This window comes from Ochotona princeps, chromosome 4 (genome assembly GCF_030435755.1).
Source record: "Ochotona princeps isolate mOchPri1 chromosome 4, mOchPri1.hap1, whole genome shotgun sequence".
Taxonomy (NCBI): Eukaryota; Metazoa; Chordata; class Mammalia; order Lagomorpha; family Ochotonidae; genus Ochotona; species Ochotona princeps.
Window position 1 is genome coordinate 97,117,989 of NC_080835.1, and position 19,762 is coordinate 97,137,750.

At 46.6% G+C, this 19,762-nt stretch overlaps 1 protein-coding gene across 1 annotated transcript; it reads left to right on the forward strand.

Annotated features, from left to right (window-relative positions):
- The first annotated feature begins 1,370 nt into the window (after window positions 1-1,370).
- On the forward strand, window positions 1,371-19,339 carry EI24 (EI24 autophagy associated transmembrane protein). The gene is made up of 11 exons (XM_058664066.1): window positions 1,371-1,515; window positions 5,450-5,562; window positions 9,094-9,239; window positions 9,727-9,787; window positions 11,427-11,493; window positions 12,508-12,632; window positions 12,933-13,052; window positions 13,342-13,453; window positions 14,019-14,130; window positions 14,486-14,560; window positions 18,132-19,339. Exons 2-11 carry the CDS (start codon window positions 5,521-5,523, stop codon window positions 18,292-18,294), a joined length of 1,023 nt encoding a protein of 340 aa, XP_058520049.1. The 5' UTR covers window positions 1,371-1,515; window positions 5,450-5,520; the 3' UTR covers window positions 18,295-19,339.
- Window positions 19,340-19,762: the final 423 nt, after the last annotated feature.

Sequence of the window (19,762 nt, forward strand, 5' to 3'; positions counted from 1 at the left end):
ACGCCTATCTGAAGCCGGGAACCAGGAACATCTTCCAGGTCTCCCACGTGGGTGCAGGGTCCCAATGCATTGGGCCGTCCTCAGCTGCTTTTCCCAGGCCACAATCTGGGAGCTGGATGGGAGGTGGAGCTGCTGGGATTAGAACCGGCGCCCATATGGGATCCCCGGGCATTCAAGACCAGGACTTTAGTCACTAGCCCATTGTGCCGGGCCAAGAAATAAAACTTAAAAGAAAAAGAAGGGAAACTGGTGGTCAGCATTGTTGTACAGCATATAAAATGTCTGCCTGTGGCTTGGGCATCCCCAACAGACTTTGGTTTGAGTCCCAGCTGGTTCACTTCCTCTCTAGCTCCTTGCTAAGGAATCTGGAAGTGTTATTGTAAGGCTAGAGTCACAGGCTAGGAGCCCCAGCCCAGTCCAGCCCCAACCATTGGTTGCTGCCATTTGGGGAGTGAACCAGCAGACAGAAGATCTTCCATCTTTCTTTCTTATAAAAAAAAAGAAAGAAAAATGAGAAATGGAGGATCCTGTACAAAGATACCTCTTTAAAGTAGTTTTTATATTCTTCTAGCCTCCTCACATAGTTTACTGTCCCACAATTGCCTGTATGCTTAATCTCATCTATGACAGCAGTGGGTTTTGCTAGCTCTTTGGCGCTTACCTTTTCAGAGCTCCCACAGACATCTGCACGATTTTCTCTTATGCTACAGTTTAATTCTTAGTCCTGAACCTAAGCCCCTCCAGAGCCTCTTTGAAGCAAATGCTGGATACCACCGAGCCCAGAGTCCCTCCCTCAGAGCTTCCAGACTGCAAACCAACCGCCCATAAAATTAACTCTTTGAGTTGGGCAGAGTGGTGCTAGCTGGGTCTGCAGGGTCTCTGACAAGGATTCCGCAGGGGATCCTTTATCGCCTGTGTAGATTTAGGGTTGATGGGATGAAGAGATGCAAATACTAGCGCCTACATTGCCCTTATCTCCATTCCCAAAACCATCAAGGCAAATACTTAACTGGATGGCACCTTATCCTTTTTTCAATCATTCGGCGTTAAATCGAATTTAATTCACCCTGCTTTGTATCTTTTGATGACAGAAAAATCTCCGACCAAACAAAGCAAGGTGACCTTGGTATGAGAGTATTTCATTCTCTCGTTCATAGGATCTTAGGAAGCACACGGGTAGAAGGAACGGGAGCAGGGGCCTGTGAGAGCAGAATCCCAGTGGAGTCGGTGGGGATGGTGCGTGCAGCCGCCAGGCGAGGTCCCAGCGCCCCGCGACGGGCGGATGGGCGCGCGAGGCGCGGACCCGCACCGACTACATTTCCCAGGCTCCGCCGCTGCGCAGGGGCCGCCCCCTTCGCCCCCGGCGCCCCGCGGCGTGCCCGCCCCCTTCCCAGCCGCCCCGTGCGGCCGGGCATGCCCAGTGCGGGCGCTGTGGCCCCGGCCCTGGGAGCGCCCCGGCGGAGCGTCGCCGGGCGCTGAGGAGCCGAGGGACCGGGCCGAGCCGCGGCGGCCGAGGTACGGGGAGGTGCGGGTCCCGCGGCGCGTTGAGCCGTGCGCAGCTCGTGCTGCGTGGCAGGGGCGGTGAGGGCAGGCCCGGCGCACGAACGCGGGTTGCGGAGGCTGCGGGCGAGGGGCTGAGCTGGGCGCAGGGTCGTGGCGTAGGACCCAGCGCTGGGTGCGACGCTGCCACGGGCGCGGCGCGGTGTGGCTGGTGGTGAACGTGGTCAGCACCTGGTGTGCGCCTGTGGTTGGGCAGGGAGACTCGCCTTGCCGTCGGATTGCCGCGGAGCTGCGGTCGAGTGGTGACAGGTAGTCGGTGGCGCCCCGGGAGAAGAGAGCGTGTTTACCTTCTCTGTGCCTGGGCAGGGGTTATGCCGGGTTCCTGCTTCGCGGGACTCGGGTTGTAAATGAAGGTGCATTACTGTGTCAGTAGATGCTTGGCGAGTTCTGATGACCGTCAGGAATGTCATGGCCCGCCGTCTTTGAAGGTGTTGGCGAGGTTATTTGTCCTGTGAAATGCGCCCAATGAAACCCAAGTCCTCATTGCAAAGCTAAAGTAGGAAGGCCCAACGCCGCTTTCCAACTCCAGGGCGCTTTCTGTAATGTTTTGAAAGTGTTTTTCTAAAAGACAGAGGGACAGAGACAGATCTTTATTCTCTGGTTTCATCTGCAAAGACAGACAGCAACCAGGAGGTGAGTAAGAACCAGTGTGGATCTCTGCCCGTGGCTGGCAGGGGTCCCAAGGGACTTGAGCCAGCGACTTCCAGGGTGAACAAGAGCAGGAATACTGGAATGGGAAGCTGCCAGAACTTACACTACAGTCTCTCATTGGGACTGCGTGTGCTCCAAAATGGTGACAAATTTTTCTTCATACCCCGGCTGTTTCTCAAATAGTCACCATACAGCCCTGGAGAAGGATGTTAGGATCTCAGGGTAAAAGTGAAATGGCTTGTGCTTCAAAGGCTGCTGTTGGTTAGTAGGTTCCCTGTTGCTTGGTGCAGGCAGCAGCCAGGTGTTAACTGGCCAAAGTTCAAGCCAGGCTGAGCCAGACTGAGGTAGACAGACCCCAGGGCTGGCTGCTGGTCGGCGTCCCATGAGAAATCCTGCCTGACAGGTGGCCTTACCACAGCCCCGGGCTGCTTTGGTCTTCAGTGAGATTATGTTTGCTTCGTTTTCATCTGATCCACTTTATAGCCTCAGTACTGTTTGTTTGAAACGATTTATTTGTTTGAAAGACAGAGAGAGCTTTTTGTCGGTTGGTTCCCTCCTCAAATACATTAGCAGGGAGCTGGATTGGGAGTGGAACAGCCAGGACGTGAACTAATGCCCACATAGGAAGTGCAGTCTTGAGCTTCATCCTTCAGCTTTGTGGAACACCCACCCCCTGTCCTGGTCCTAGAGTCCTGTCAGGGCAGTCCTCAGAGGTGTGTCTAGAACTCTGAGGAGTTTGCTTGGAGGGCAGAGTGGATGGTATCTTATCCTGGAGACTGGAGTTCCTGCATGAAGAGCCTCGGGGTAGGATTTAACCCCAGGAGCAGAAGGTGCTGTGGGTGTTGTGCAAGCTGCTTTCCTGCCACTCTAGTCCCTGCTCTTCCAGTTCTGAGTGGCCCAGGTCCAGATGCGTCAGTGAGGTGCAGTTCGGTGAGATGGTTAAAGGTCAGGGAAAGTGTGTTTATGCTTTGAAACTTACACAAGCTGCGGAGTGTAAAGTTCTCTTAAATTGAGAATAGTGCACTTAGTTTAGTGGGAGGTTGAGAACTATAGAATCAACTATTTTCTCTGGGCACTTTCAATTTTATTTATTTTTAAATAATTTTTAAAGATTTATTTATTTTTGTTGCAAAGTCGGATATACAGAGAGAGGAGGAGGAGAGAGAGAGAGAAAGCTCTTCCGTCTGATGATTCACTCCCCAAGTGACTGCAACGACCAATGCTGTGCTGATCCAGAGCCAGGAGCCAGAACTCTTCCGAGTCTCTTGTGCAGGTGCAGGGTGCCAAGGCTTTGGGCCATCTTCCACTGCTTTCCCAGGCCACAAGCAGGGAGCTGGATGGGAAGTGGAGCTGTCGGGATTAGAACTGATGTCCATATGGGATCCCGGCGTGTTCAAGGCAAGCACTTTAGCCACTAGCCCATTGTGCCGGGCCCATATTTTAAAATATAATTTGAAAAAAAGTTTTATTTGGAAGGTAGAGTTATGGATAGAGAAGGAGAGGTAACGAGAGAGATCTTCCATCTGCTGGTTCACTTTTCAAATGGCCACAATGGCTAGGACTGGACCAACCTGAATCCAGGAGCAGGAGTTTAATCCAGTCTCCTGCACAGGTACTGTAGGGACCCAAGTACTTGTTCCATCTTCTGCTGCTTTCCCAGGTGCCTTAGCAAAGAGCTGGATCAGAAGTGGAGCAGCCAAGACTCGAACCAGCATCCACAGAGGACCCTGACATTGTAGGTGTTGGTTTTATCTGCTATGCCACAATCCCAGTCCCTGAATTTTGCTTTACATAACTTTTATTTATTTATTTGAAAGGTAGATAGATCTTCCATCGTAAACAGCTAGGCCTGGGTAGGCTGCTGTCTTGTACCTGGTCCTCAGCTCCACATGGAAGGCAAGGCTGCATGTGCCGGGGCTGTCTCCCACTGCCCTCTGGAGTTCAGCTTGTTAGGAGGCAGGATAGGAGTGGAGTGGAGGCCTGAACACAGGCATCATGAGCAACCTCTTAACCACATTTCTCAAAACTTGTCTTGGGCCCGGTGTGATAGCTTAGAGCTAAAGTCCTTGCCTTGCTCGTACAGGGGTCCCATATGGGCACCGACTGTAATCCCAGCAGCCTGCTTCCCATCGCCTCCCTGCTTGTGGCCTGGGAAAGCAGTTGAGGATGACCCAAAGCTTGGGACCCTGCACCTGTGTGGGAAACCTGGAGGAGGCTCTGGACTCCTGGCTTTGGATTGGTGCAGCTTCAACCACTGCAGCTGTTTGGGGGGTGAATCAAGGGACAGAAAATCTTCCTTTCTGTCTCTCCTCCTCTCTGTATATCTGACTTTCTAGTAAGAATTTTAAAAAGCTTGTCCCTGTTTATATTTGAGATCCCAAAGCATCCTGATAGAGAGCCTGTGAGTACACGCCCAACTGCTTGCTGGTTTACTCCCCAAACTGCGGTAACTGTGGGGGTTGAAGCTGGGAGCTGGGAGCTCTAATCGCCTCCAGGTGTCCCAGCTTGGTGGCGGGAACTTCATCATTTGAGCCATCACTTGCTTCCCCGTGGTGTGCACTGGCAGAAGAACCAGGCCTCAAAGCAGGCTGTGGGCTATGGGTGTGCCCAAGCATCCTTCCACCGCTCTGCCAAGGGCCGCCTCTTGGCCTAGTTCAAAAATCTACTGGTACTTGTGCGCTTGTTTTATTATACATATGTATGTATTTAAAATTACAAAGCAGGAAGTGCTCTTTGGATCTTGCTCAGTGATTTTGTATACCTGAAGCATTGCTATGTGCTGGAGGCCTCTGTTGTTGACTCAGGTGCATGTTTAGACAGTTTGTGAGAACTTCCATTTAGCTGTTGTTTCATTCAAGCACTGGATGATAGGCAGCAACCCTGAAAATTGCTCCTGAAGACACTTTGGTGCCATTCAGTGTCTCGTCTACAAAAAAGCTTGGAAAGTGTAGCAGAGACAGGTTTGCTGGGGCTCCACATGGAAGGCATTGGTCTAAGAGCACATTTTCCCACTGTGGAAGTGGAAGAGAGGTTAGTGATTTAAAAAAAAAATATGTAGATTTTAGGTTTCCATGGATCCTGGGATACCAATCCCTCACTATTAACAAGCTGGCGTGTAATGCTGTCCTTTTAGGGACGTACATATGTGGGGTCATGGTGTAGCAATGGGTGTGAAGTAGCTTTTGTTTAACATAAATGTTTTCTTCCTTAAGATAAATGTGTCTTCCATATTTTCCAGGTCCTTCATGATGAAAGATTTGGGGGCATTCCTCTCTCCTCTGTGTAGTTGATAGTTAGGGTGGTGAAGAGATGGCCGACAGTGTGAAAACCTTCCTGCAGGACCTAGCCAGGGTGAGTACCTCTTGACCTTTTTCACTAAAGAAAAGGACTAGAAAATGCCTTAGGTGTTTTTACAAATGTGTGTATTTTTTATGTATTTGAAAGGCAGAGTGGCATAGAGATTGATATTCCATCTGCTGGTTCACTTTCCAAATGCCTGTGACAGCCAGGCTGGACCAGGAGGAAGCCAGGAGCCGTGAGCTCCGCCCGGTCTCCCACGTGAGTGGCAGCCCAAGCACTTAGGCCATCTTTTGACTTTTTAGAACCTGGTCACTCAGATTACCAGTGGCACAAATCCCCGTTACTTTTAGTGAATGTGAGGTCTGGTGTCTCAGTTGTGACTCCCCTAGCCATGTCCCCGTAGAAGAGGGGAGGGAGTGTTTTAGAGGAGCTAACGATCCTCTTGTAATACTTTCACTGTTTTGCCATTTGTGTACTGTTAAATTTCAAACCTAGATCAATTCTACAGTATGCTGTGAATTTTCTGGTTAAAACAAAAAAGAACTTGGTATTTTGGAGTTAAAAGCAGAATAAGAGTTAAAAGTTACTCAGATATAAAGGGTTTGGTGCACACTATTCCTGCGTACGTATCATCAGACAGTGCCTGAACATGCCATTTCTCTGTATCTTGGGTATTTCTAAAATTTGTTTTAGCTGACAGTTGTAGGTGATAATGCCATCCTTCAATCCGGATTGGCCACTGCTTCTGGAATCTCTTTATCTGCCTTTTCATGTGGTTGAACATCCCAGTGCTAGGGCTTCTTTGGACATGAATCTTATACTATTTACATTTAATATGCAGTATATTCTTTCCTCCAGCTACACCTCCCATTATTTTGTCTTGTGTGACATGCTCTTACCCTGCAGTTTTATAGTTGACAGTAATTATTTATCTTCCTCCAGCCTTGGTCCAGCCCTAGTTCTTTCAGAGAGCAGTGTTTTATCATTGTATCTCTTTCTTTAGTACAGGATATAGGAAATATTGCAGGCATTTCAATAGTACTGAAAAGGTATGGGAAAAAGCATTATCTTAGTTTCATAGTTTTGATGTGTGTAGTGGAATTAAAAAACTGCTGTTTTTGCAGCCATGTTTTTCAAGATTGGTTTTGGGTGTCAGGCCTGGGAGGAAGGATCTTCATAAGCAAGGCATTTGTGTAGTCTCAGCAACATCTCGCCGTAGATTGCTGATGAGTCGCAAGAGGAAAAATGTATGCAGTGAAAAGCTGGCTAGTGCCTTGAAGGTGAAATCGGCATCCCCAGCCAAAGGCAGCCAGGCAGCAGGTGCCTGCTGAGACCAAGCCTTGAGGGCATGCCTTCACCTCTGGAATTCCTCAGCATGAGGAAGCAGACTCAAGTTGAGGGAATTCCCTAAAATAACAAGCCCAGATTGCAAAAGAAAAATAAAAACTTCAGCACTTTCGTTGACTCTCGGAGACTGTGAAGAGATGGCAGAAGTAACTGCAGTGTGATTCTGGACTGAGTTCTGGATGGAGGTAGTGCTATAGAAGGCATTATTGGGACAGATGGAGAAGCTGGAGTATGGAGTCGATTGCAGCACTTCTGTATTCCTGTATCGAATTTCTGAATTATCTTACGGTTATGTGAGAAAAAATTGTTCTGAGGAAACGCACGGACAGTCTGGTATTGTGGTGTGGCTTGTTAAATTGCTGCCTGCAGTGCTGGCAACCCATAGGAGCAACGGTTGAAGTCTTGTCTGCTTGCTCTTTTCTTCTCTCTCTCTTTCTCCCTCCCTCTCTCCCTCCCTTCCTTCCTTTCCTGGAGGATTTATTTTTTATTGGAAAGTCAGATTTCCAGAGAGAAGGAGAGACAGAGAGAAAGATCTTCTGTCTGATAATTTCACTCCCCAAGTGCCACAGCAACTGGAGGTGGGCTGATGTGAAGCCAGGAGCCAGGAGCTTCTTCTCGATCTCCCTTGAGAGTGCACGGTCGCTTGGGTCATCCTTGCCTGCTTTCCCAGGCCACAAGCAGGGAGGAGGATGGGAAGCATGCAGCTAGAACACGAAGTGGCACCCATGAGGGATCCCAGCACATGCTAGATGATGACTTTAGCCAGTAGGCTACTGCACTGGGCCCCTCTGCTGTGTTTCTAATGTGCTCTCTGTTAATGTGCGTGGGAAAGCAGTAGAACCAGGCACTTTGGCCCCTGTAGCCATGTGAGAAGCCCATGGCATCATCTTGGCCCAGCCCCAGGTGACTCATCACTTTGGGGAGTGAACTAGTGGATGGAAGACCTCTTTTGCTGTTTGTCCTTCTTTCTGTAACTCTTACATTTCAAATAAATAAAATAAATCTTAAAAAAGAAAGAAAACTATACTGGGGCTGGAGCTGTGGTGTGGCAGTCTCAGCCTCTGGCTGCTGCACTTGTGATCTAGCTCCGTGCTAATGGGCCTGGGAAAGCAGTAGAAGATGCCGTTGGGGCCATTTGGGGAGTGAACCTGAAGAAGCGTCTCTTCCTTTCTCTCTCTCCTCTCCCCGCCTACCCGCTTTATCCTCCTCCTCTCCCTTTCAAAGAAAAATAAATATTAAAATCTACGTGCTGAAAGGGCTGGCATTGTAGCACAGTAAGTTAAGCCTATGCTTGCAACCCCAGCATTCCATATCAGAGGGCCGATTCAAGGTTCCATTCTGCCTTGCTTCTGATGTGGCTTGTTGCTAATGCTCCTGGAAGGAAGCAGGCATGGCTGAAGTACTGAAGGTCCCTGTGGACGTGGGTGAAGTTCCTTTCTCCTGGCTCAGCACTGGCTGTTGTGGTCATTTGTGGAATAACACGTGGATGGAAGATATATGTGCATATCTGTCATGGTTCCTTTGAAATAGATAAGTGTTAAAAAAAAAAAGACATCCAGTGAGGAATTTAAAATGAAGGGACATAATGTAGCAACTGACTCTTCAATAATTCAGGAAATTAATAATATATAGGTGTCTATATCTGTAAATATGGTAAAGTATTAACTGATGAATCTGACAAGATATTTGCAAGTTCTCCATTATTTTTACAACTCTCCTGTAAATTAGGAATAATTTCACAATTTTAAAAATCTGAGTCTTTTAGAAACAATAAGTACAGTGATTTTCATAATTATTTCATGTTGTTTTTTTTTAGAGTGCCCTGAAATAAGTTCTTTTTTTTTTCGGGTGAAAGTTTATTATTTGTATTTGTTCAAAAAGGCAGAGTTGCTGAGAGGAAGTACTAGAGATCTTCCATCTGGTGGTTCACTGCCTAAATGGCTGCAACATTGAGAGTGGACCGAGCCCAAGCCCAAAGCAGCCTAGAACTTCATCCAGGTCTCCCATGTTGGTGCAGGGGCCCAGGCACTCAGCCTTCTTCCTCTGCTCTTGCAGGTGCATTAGCAGGGAGCTGCATCAGAAGTGGAACATCTGGGACTCAGATGGGATGCTGTGGTAAAGGTGGGGGCTTAATGTGCTACCCTACAATGCTAGCCCCTGCTATTTTCGCTTTATGTAGCTTTGAAAGTCATCTCCATCGTTGTCCTTTTTTAAAATCAGTATCCTTGTCTCTAGGGTATCAAAGATTCCATCTGGGGTATCTGCACCATCTCAAAGCTAGATGCTCGAATCCAGCAAAAGAGAGAAGAACAACGTCGAAGAAGGGCAAGCAGTGTCCTGGCACAGAGGAGAGCCCAGAGTGTAGAACGGAAGCAGGAGAGGTAAGGAGAGCAGTGTGGTGCTGGAAGGTATCCCGGGGACCCTGGAGGAAGTGACTGGCTGTGTAGTATGCAATAAAGTTCCTGTATAGTCACCACCCTCATTTTGTTTTATGTTTTCTCCCAGATGAGTTTTATAGATGGTTCTACTCCCCCACCACATTTACTTAAATGTGTGTCTAGCAGCAATCCTTGCTCAAAATGTGCTAAAGAAAAAAATCAGAATGGCAAATAAAGAACCACAGAAAAATTATTTGGTTTGATGGATACTTGTAGGAGAGTCCTAAGCCAAGCTGCCTTTTAATCCTCTTCAACCTCAGATTTCAGAAGATTGTGTGATGTTCTTTAGAACATGTTCTCCAGAAATAGTTTCCATCTTCTCTCATTGACATTAGAACACTGGGGGAATGTGAGTGTGTGTAAGGTAGACAGCTGTTGGAGGAAGTAAGCTGAATGCCTTAGCGGATAAAGTGTATGCTGTCTTTTCTAGTGAGCCACGGATCGTGAGCAGAATATTCCAGTGCTGTGCTTGGAATGGCGGAGTGTTTTGGGTAGGTTCTTCTTGCTCGGATTCCATGTACCTTATAAATATCTTTGGATTGTTGCTGTGTTAATTGTTCCCTACTGTTTGTTTGAAACAGTAAGAATCAGCTTTTTGCTGTTTGCTTGTGTAGTAGCATGGGATTCTGTACAGCTGCAGTGATACTGCCATGTGTAAGAGAATCGTGGTGTTAGAGAGAGCCCTGAAGATCGCCAGGAGTTTTAGTAATGTTACAGATGACGCTTTGTCTTGACGTTGTCTAGATGCTTTGGCCGAGAGCAGCATCTGGGATCAGAGGACAAGGTGGATGTGCCTGGACAACAAGGGGCAGGTTTACGCTGCTCTTCTGCTCCTTGTGCTTACTAGAGGTGGCTGCTGTTAACCCAAGCAGACAGCTTGCCTCCTTGTTAACTAGGGGTGAACACAAGCCTGAGTGAAATTTGGTTACTTCAAAGGCAAAGTGGTTAACTGTTCCTTTTGACTTGGTATCGCATGCAATTAAACTCGTCTGTTTGAAGATTTATTTTACTTATTTGTGGGAGTCACACAGAAAGGGGATGAGTGAGGATATGAGATCTTCATTCTGCTAGCTCATGCCCAAGTAACCACAATGGCTGGGACCGAGCTAGGCCCCAGGACTCTGTCTAGGTCTTCATGTGGATAAAATAGCCCAAATCATGCTCATGTAGGGTGGCAGCATTACAGGCAGTCACTTTACTCATTATACCCAGACCCCTCATCTGTTTTTTTAAAATATTATTTATTTTAAAGGCAGATATAGAGAGCAAGAGACAGTGAGACCTTCCAACTGTTGATTCACTCATGTTTCCCCACTTGGGTGCAGGGTCCAGTAACTTGCACTCTGTTGCACTGCTTTCCAAGGTGTGTTCATAGGGAGCTGGGTCAGATGTGGAGCCGGAGAGGGCTCGAACTATTGTCATCACAGGCAACAGTTTAATCTGTTCTGCAGTGCAGCCTGCCCAACCCACCCCAGCTCTTCGTCATCTAGACTTCACCTGGGGTTTCAGGTATTCATTTTAGATTTAACTAATAAATGTTGGAGGTCAGCACTGTGGCACAGCATGTAAAGCTGCCGTCTGAGGCATTGGCATCCCACTTGGGCACAGATTCGAGTCCAGGCTGCTCCACTTTTGATCCAGCTCCCTGGTTTTGCACCTGGGAAAGCAGCAGAAGATGGTTCAAGTGGTTGGGCTCTTGTACCCATGCGGGTGACCCAGAGGAGGCTCCTGACTTCTGTCCAGCCCAGTCTGGCTGTTGTGGCCATTTGGGGAGTAAACTGGCGGAAGGGAGATCACTCTCTGTCCTCGTCGCTCTTGTTTGTATAACTTGGCCTTTCAAAAATAATTTTAAAATTTGAAAAAAGAACTGTTACTATATGCTAAGCTTAGTAGGTACCTGCTTTATAGCCTGAATATTATAAATATGTCTTCTTTCATTGTTTCATAGGCAGAATCAGATTGTCCCTCTTGGATGAAACATTGGGAACTGGAAATAGGTCCAATTTTAGTATTTTGTCAGGCTTTTGATTAGTAACAGGTCCCTCCATCAGGGAAATCCTGATTGCGAAGCTTAAACTCTCGTTTTAAGAGGGGCTTTTGAAGTTTACTGTATTACTTTTTTTCTTTTAGTTGAGTCTCCTCTTGTTTTATCGAGTGTTTATCCCAGTGCTTCAGTCAGTAACAGCTCGCATCATTGGTAAGTGTGTGTCTTGCCTCCTTGCTGCATGCTGGGATGGAGGTGGGAGGTAGTGTTTCCGTTCTCGTTTAGTTTATTTATTTATTTATTTTTTTACATACTTCCTGTGTACCAGGAGCTTTAGATTTTTGTTTTGTTTAAGGTTTATTTTGGTTTTATTTGGAAGGCAGAGTTACAGAGGAGAGAGGGAGAGATAGAGAAATCTTCCAGAGCCCAAATAGCCACAACACCTGGATCTGGGCCAGTCAATCAGGGGCTTCATCCAGGTCTCCCATGTGTGTTGCAGGGGCCCAACCACATGGGACATCTTCTGCTGAGTATGCCATAATGTCATCCCTGAGCTGTATTTGTTTCTAATGCAGAACTCTCAAATACCAAAGTTGAACTGTTAGTAAGCCTGGTGGGTTCCTGCTTACTGTGTGCTGTTAGTCACTACAACCTCTGGATCACCAAGGTATATATGGGCCTATTTCAAGATAAAGCAGTGCATGGTCATGTTTACCCTGAGTTAGAATTCTGGCCAGAATGTGAGGTATCCACCAAGGATAAGATCATCTGAGTTAGTTATAGTGATGTGTTAACAAGAAACAAAAAGAGGAGTAAGAAAGAATAATTGGGCCTGGCATGATAGCGTAGTGGTTAAGGTCCTTACCTTGAACATGCTGGGATCCCATATGGGTGCTGATTCTAATCCCGGCAGCCTCGCTTCTCATCCAGCTCCTTGCCTGTGGCCTGGGAAAGCAGTCGAGGACGGCCCAATGCATTGGGACCGTGCGCCCGTGTGGGAGACCTGGAAGAGACTCCTGGCTGGATCGGCTCAGCTCTAGCCGTTGCGGCCGCTTGGGGAGTGAATCATTGGATGGAAGATCTTTCTTTCTCTCCTCTTCTCTGTATATCTGACTTTGTAATAAAAAGAAATAAAAAGGAAGAAGAAAGAAAGAATAATCGCAGAATAGGGGTTCCTTATCAGGCTTTCTGGTTTTAATTTCTCTTAGCAATTTTTTCCTTTCTTAGGTGATCCATCATTGCATGGAGATGTTTGGTCATGGTTGGAATTCTTCCTCACGTCAATTTTCAGTGCTCTTTGGGTGCTCCCCCTGTTCGTACTCAGCAAAGTTGTGAATGCCATTTGGTTTCAGGTAGGTCTTGGACAGAATGGAGAGTGCATCCTTCAGTCTGATAGGGTGACAGGTGACAAGTCCCAGCCTATTGTTGAGGTACCTGTTTCTCAGCCCTAACCTTTCTTGGTTAATCAGACTGTGGGTGACCTTTGTACTCTTGTAAAATGGAATTATGGTCTCAAGTCACTGGAGCGTCCCCTCTCAACTGAGGTCTTTTCTGACCTGGCAGTTCTGGTGGCAGAGTAGTGACTTTGAACTTTGGGATGGATGTCAGGGCTATTGAATTCATGTGTTGGTGTACTGTTTTCTCTGTTCTAGGATATAGCTGATTTGGCATTTGAGGTATCAGGGAGGAAGCCTCACCCCTTCCCTAGTGTGAGCAAAATCATTGCCGACATGCTCTTCAACCTTTTGCTGCAGGCCCTTTTCCTCATCCAGGTGAGACTGGTCCCTGGGCACATGGACAGGTTAAACATGTTTCTCTAGAGAGAGTATCACAAACACAGGGCTTGACATGTATGTTGGTACATACCTTCTGAGAAGTAATGATTTTTAAATGCATTTTTTGAGAGGAACAGGGAAGTTGAAAATCACAAAATTAAAAGAAATATGAATTTATCTGCTCTTGCTGGCTGTCGTGGGTATTATGTGATGATGGGAGTGTGGCAGGGAATGGAGTTAAGTCTCCAACGCTTCAAGATGACAATTTGTTGTTTTTGTTCTTCAGGGGATGTTTGTGAGTCTTTTTCCCATTCATCTTGTTGGCCAGCTGGTTAGTCTCCTGCACATGTCCCTTCTCTACTCCCTATACTGCTTTGAATATCGTTGGTTCAATAAAGGTAAGTCCAGCTCAGGAACCCCAGAATGTAGTGGCTAGGATTGGGAATGCTAGTGCCAAGTGGACTTAAATGAGTCAGCACCTAGTGCCCTTGGCAGATCATCTTGGAAAGAAGCCTCCCTTGTCTTCGTGGGCTTAACCTTTAACTTTGAATCTAGGAGAGGTATCAGTATCACACACCATCCTTTTGGTGCTTAATACGTAGCTCCCACAGCACCAGAAGAAGACTGGCATTATGTCTGGGTGAGTGTGGTTGAGTGAGGGTAGCTAGTTTCTGCAAGATACATCCCTCCTGTTGATGTCATGCTTTGTTCCAGACTCGTCCTGACAAAGGATACTGCTGCTGAAGTCCTAATTGACTTAGCCTGTCATTCTTGAAATTGTGATTATTGAATTGTAAATACTTAGAATACAAGCTTTATAGCAGATTTGCGCAGTGCTAATTTATGTGCTGTAAATGGTAGGTTTGCACCCAAAATCAAGCCTCAGTTTGTTGACCGTAGTTCTTCAGTTAACTAGAGTAAAAGGAAATCTCAGTGTAATTGTGTTTGGCTCACTTATTTTAGGAATTGAAATGCACCAGCGGTTGTCAAACATAGAAAGGAACTGGCCTTACTACTTTGGGTTTGGCTTACCCTTGGCTTTTCTCACAGCAATGCAGTCCTCATACATCATCAGGTAATTCGGGTAGAGGGATTTGAAATAAAATTTATTCCTCTAGTGAGCACCTCTGCTTCCTCAGTTCTGTGCTTAGAGGACGTGGGATTTTTCTCCTTGACAGTCACAGCATTAAAATTGAATCTGCATGATGCGTCATTGTATATTCGTTTGTATGGCTTCCTGGAGCCAGTATTCAACATTTCAGTGCCTAGAAGGTTTTCTCGTTAAAAGTGCATTGATATTTTAAGATTCCATTAAGATGTTTGTACTAGAGGCAAAGAAATTAGCAATTTTAATGTCTTCTCTAAGGTCATGTGACTACTTATTTTTGTTTGTTCTCACCACCAACTTTTATTTTTTTCCCTTGAAATAGTGGATGCCTCTTTTCCATCCTGTTCCCTTTGTTCATCATCAGCGCTAATGAAGCAAAGACCCCTGGAAAAGCATAGTAAGTATAAACTAGTGCTAGTGAGTGAAGTTTTCCTCAAGTAAATGAATGGGACTGTAACACTGTAATTACATCAGTGGTAATTTAGTAAGCTCTTATATTGCACGAAAGCCTTAATGTATATATAGAGAAAAATACCCCTGTAATATAGTCCAAGATTTTCTCCATAAATATATGTATGCAAATATTTTGTATTTCTTTTTTTTAAACTGAATTGATTATACTCGATTGCTATATATTTGTGTGTATATATATTCTTAAGCAGCTTTTTTTTTTTTTTTTTAAGATTTATTTTACTTTTATTACAAAGTCAGATATACAGAGAGGAGGAGAGAGAGAGGAAGTGAAGCTACCGGGATTAGAACCGGCTACCATATGGGATCCTGGCACGTTCAAGGCGAGGACCTTAGCCACTAGGCCACGCTGCCAGGCCCCAATATTTTGTATTTCTAAGAGTGATTTCTTTTAAGGATTTATTTATTTTTAATTAGAAAGGCAGATACACAGAGAGGAGAGACAGAGAAGATCTTCTTTTCTTTTTTTTTCCCACACTAATATTTTTTTTTTCTGTATCTGGGGTAAGGGAAGAAACAAAGGGAGAAACCCCACCCAGCCTCCCACCCATCCCAGTTCCCCGATGTAGGGCATGCTCCGAGGGTCCTGCTCAAGCAGTTTTGATAGTTCAACAGTTCTGAATTGTTGTCACTCTCGCCATTCCAAGCACGATGAAATCTCTTCAGAAGATACTGGCTGACAGTCTCTTCGTGGTTGGGGTTCTGGGATCAGCAGTTCAGTTGGAGGGATCCCCAGAAAAACTTCGTCTGAGGTGATCCCAGACCTGATTCTAGTGTGAACTTGCCAGTACAGGTCTGAAACAGTCTGTCACCCATAACAGCTTATGCACATGCTGGTCAGTGCAATTGCTGGGCCAGTTCTGTTTCCAGCCCTGTCTTCCACGCGAACCAATGGTTGTTGCAGTCCAACTGATCCTGTACACTTCATACTCGGCTCTCACGCACACCAGTGGGAGCTGCAGCCTAGTTAGGGGTAACTCCCCATAACCCCCACCAGGCCTGCCCCCTACCCTGGTTCCCATGCTTGCCACTATGTAGTGCAGACTTGTTCAGAGAAGATCTTCTGTCCGCTTGTTCACTCCCCAAGTGGCCACAATGGCTGGAGCTGAGTCAGTCTGAAACCAGGAGCCAGAAGCCTCTTCCGGGTCTGCTACGTGTGTGCAGGGTCCCAGACTTTGGTCCGTCCTCCCAGACTTTGGTCCGTCCTCCACTGCTTTCTCAGGCAATAAGCAGGGATCTGGATGGGAAGCGGGGCTGCTGGATGAGCTGGCGCCCAGATGGCTCTTCTGTGTGTAAGGGGAGGACTTTAGGTGCTAGGCTACGGTGCAGTGCCTGATTTTTTTTTTTTTTTTTAATATTTATTGATTTGATTTGAAAAGTTAGGCAGAGATCTCCCATCTGCTACTCCCCAAATGGTTACAAAGACTAGAGCTGGGCCAGTCTGAAGCTGGGAGCCAGGAGCTTCTTCTGGGTCTCCCATTGGGCAGCAGGATCCCAAGGACTTTGGCCATCCTCTGCTGCTTTCCCAGGCCATTAGCAGGGAGCTGGATCAGAAGTAGAGCAGCTGGGACTTGAACTGGCATACAGATGGAATGTCTGATGCTGCAGGTAGGGGATTAACCTGATATGCCACCACACTGTCCCCTAGAAGCAATTATCAACATTCTTAGAAGTTAACAATTCAGTGTTGGGCATTTGGTGCAGTAGGTAAGGTGCTGCTTAGGATTGTCCACATCCATTATTGCAGTCTCTGGGTTTGCATTGTAGGGCTACATAGGTGTCCAGCTTCCTCCTGATGTGCAGCCTGAGCAGGTGATGGTTCAGGGAACTGGTCCTTGTCATCCACATGGAGACCTGTGTTTCTACCTCCCAACCTTAGTCTGACCCAGCGTCCTGTGAACCTGTGAATAGGAGATCTTTATCTCCCTGCCTTTCAAATTAAATAAACAAAAACCACAAGAATTTAGCAGTTAAGGATGACATATGCAGGTAAGCTCATTTTTTTTTTGTGAGAATGGCCAGCATTTACTTTGTTTTATTTGAAAAGCAGCGTTGGGCCAGCACTGTGGTGCAACGGGCTAACCCTCTACCTGCATGCACTGGCTCGCCATATTGGTGCTGGCTTGTGTCCCGGCTGTACCATCTTGAATCAAGCTCCCTGCTTAGTGTCTGGAAAAACAGTGGAGGATGTCCCAAGGCCTTGTGACTGCATCCACATGGGAAATCCAGAAGAGGCTTAGACTCCTGGCTTTGAATTAGCCCAACTCTGGCTGTGGCAGCCATTTGGGGAGTGAACCAGTGGACGGAAGATATTTCTCTCTGTCTTTGCTTCCCTCTGTAAATCTGCCTTTGAAACAAAAATAAATGTGGTGTGTTTCCGTACTGTAGTGGTCATCATGCTTGCCTGAAACAAAAACAAATAAATCTTTTCTTTTTTAGCAGAGTTAGAGATCATTGTCTGCTCCTGGTTTACTCACCAAATGACCACAATGTTTGGGGCTGAGCCAGGCTGAAGCCAAGACCCCCTGTGCTGCTCAGGATTCCCGGCATTTGGGCAATCTTGTGCTTTTCCAGGCAAAGTAATAGGGAGTGGGATGGGAAGTACAGCCTGGACTCAAGCTTGTACTCTCATGGGATACTAACATTGCAAGCAGTGGTTTAAACTACCACATTAAAACTGCGGTCTTGAGTGGCCAGCTTTTAAAAGAAGTAGGGGGCAGTATGGTCCGGCCACTTGAGCTTATTAATCATAGTGAAGTTACCGCCTGTGATGCCACCTGGCTGTTCCACTTCCAGACCATCTTCCTGCAAATGGCCTGGGGATAGCAGAAGATGGCCCAAGTGCTGGGGTCCCTGCCCCCCACATGGGAGACCTGGGTGAAGCTTCTGACTTCAGCCTGGCCTAGGTAGCTCTGGCAGTTGGCTGTCTAGGGAATGAAATGGCAGATGGGGAATCTCTCTGTAACTTTGACTTTCAAATAAATAAATAAAACTTTTAAAAAATGATTTTTAAAGTATTTTTTTAGTAAAAATTACAACGCTGCACTGCCTCTGTTGCTTTAAAGAAAAACAACTTTGATTAAACCAATGGAGGATACTTGTGTTACAAATGTTAGGTCTGTTTGGGATTTTTGCATGTTCCCCTTTATAGCCGTTACCGAGATTGGCCTTTTCTGACAATGTTTTAAACCAAACCACAGATAGCATGTGATATCTTCAGATCATGGCTTGAAGTTTGTGCCCTGAAATCAGCTGCAGAAAAGTACTCTCCAGGCAGATGTAATCTAAAACATGTCTCTTGAAACTTTGAAACCAGTGGTTTCAGTGCACATAAGATAGCAGCAGGACTCAGTACATTCTTTGGTTTCTGGTTCAGCAGGGACGTCTAATGTTGAGCACATCTCATTGTCTTGTCTTTCCCTGTGTAGTTGCCACATAACTGAAGCAATCATTTTGATCTCCTGGGATGCTAACCTGTCGGGTCTCTTGCCGTTTAGTCTTTTCCAGTTGCGCCTCTTCTCCCTGGTGGTCTTCTTAAGCAACAGACTCTTCCACAAGACAGTCTACCTGCAGTCTGCGTTGAGCAGCTCCACCTCTGCAGAGAAATTCCCTTCACCACATGCGTCTCCTGCCAAACTGAAGGCTGCTGCAGGCCACTGAGTCGCCTGCCATCAGAGAGGCTGGGTGGGATTGGAAGGAGGCTGTGGCAGCTCTCTCTAATCTCTGACACCACCACCACGCCTCACCTTGCCCTACAGCGCCCAACTGGGGAAGGCAGGACCCGCTCTGCCAAGAGCCCTCTGCGTATTCCCTTCTCTGAGGAATTGGAATTTTTGCCTTTGGTGCACGTAAAGCAGCATCTTCTTGACACCGGTGTGGACTTTTAACGCCTCCGTGCGTCTGGAAGGACCACAGGTTTTCTGCAGCTATTTTCTAGCATTTTGCCAGCCGCTGTGCCAGGACTGGTCTGACTCCTTTGTTTTCTCCCTGTGCCATGGTCCCTCCCACCTCTCCTTCCTGCCTTCTGCCACCCTTGGATGAATGGGTTTTGTAATTGTAGCTGTTGTGTTTTGTGGATTTGTTATTTTTGCTGTTTTTCTGTGAAGCACATTCATCAGAGGCGGGGGGTAAAGGAGAGTCTCACCTGCTCCTGGACACTCCCCATACAGCCATCACTGTCTTGGTTCTTGTAACTCAGGTTAGGTTTTGATCCCTCTTGCTCCACTGCACGCACACACACACACACACACACACACGCACACAAAACAAGCCTGAAGAGATGGGACAGCAGGAGGGAAAACCCTACAGGCAGCTCTGTTGGGTTTTGAGGAGTGGTTTTCTTTCTTCCCCTTGAAGGGGATGTAATTCTTTTCACTGGTACATTTAAGGCTCCCCAGCCGTGGGGAGGTGCCAGCTCAGGACAAGTGCCACTACAACAGAGAGTGCTCAGAGAACCTGAACTTTTCATCTGTGGAGGGTGGAAATTTACTGTTAGCACTGCCGTTCTGTCCGCTATTTCAGAGAAGTATTGGGTGCTGCAAGTGGGAACTGAAGGCATAAACTTCTTAAACCCATGAAACCTGTGATTGGTTGGTGTTTTCCTGTCATTTTAAGAGAAATATGTGTTGGGGAATGGGGCAGATGTCAAAATACTTGTACAGTTTAAAAACAAGTCACAATTAAATGTGAGCTGGTTTCCCACTAAGTGTGCAAATGATTGAATTTATAAAACGTGACCTTGAGATACTCATAAACCATGCAACTGTCTTGGATAACTTGAGTGCAGCCTTGAGAAACTGACCCTAAGGAATATTCCTTGAGGAAATTTGTATTGTATGAAACAGTCATGTTTATATTTTCTGACAGATCCAGAAAAAGCTTCTGGGGCCTGGCTTTCCCCCCAGCCTATGGCCGTTTGAGGAGTGAACCAGCGGATGGGAAATCTTTCTGAAACTACTGGGGAGTGAAACAGTGGATGGAATATCCCTCTCTGTATCTTCCCCTCTCTTTGTGTACCTTTACTTTCAAATAAATCTTTTAAAAAAAAAATTAAGTTGGAGCAGAGAACTCCATCTGGGGTGTTCTGTGTGGGTGGCAAGGACCCAAGCCATCACCTGCTGCCTCCAGT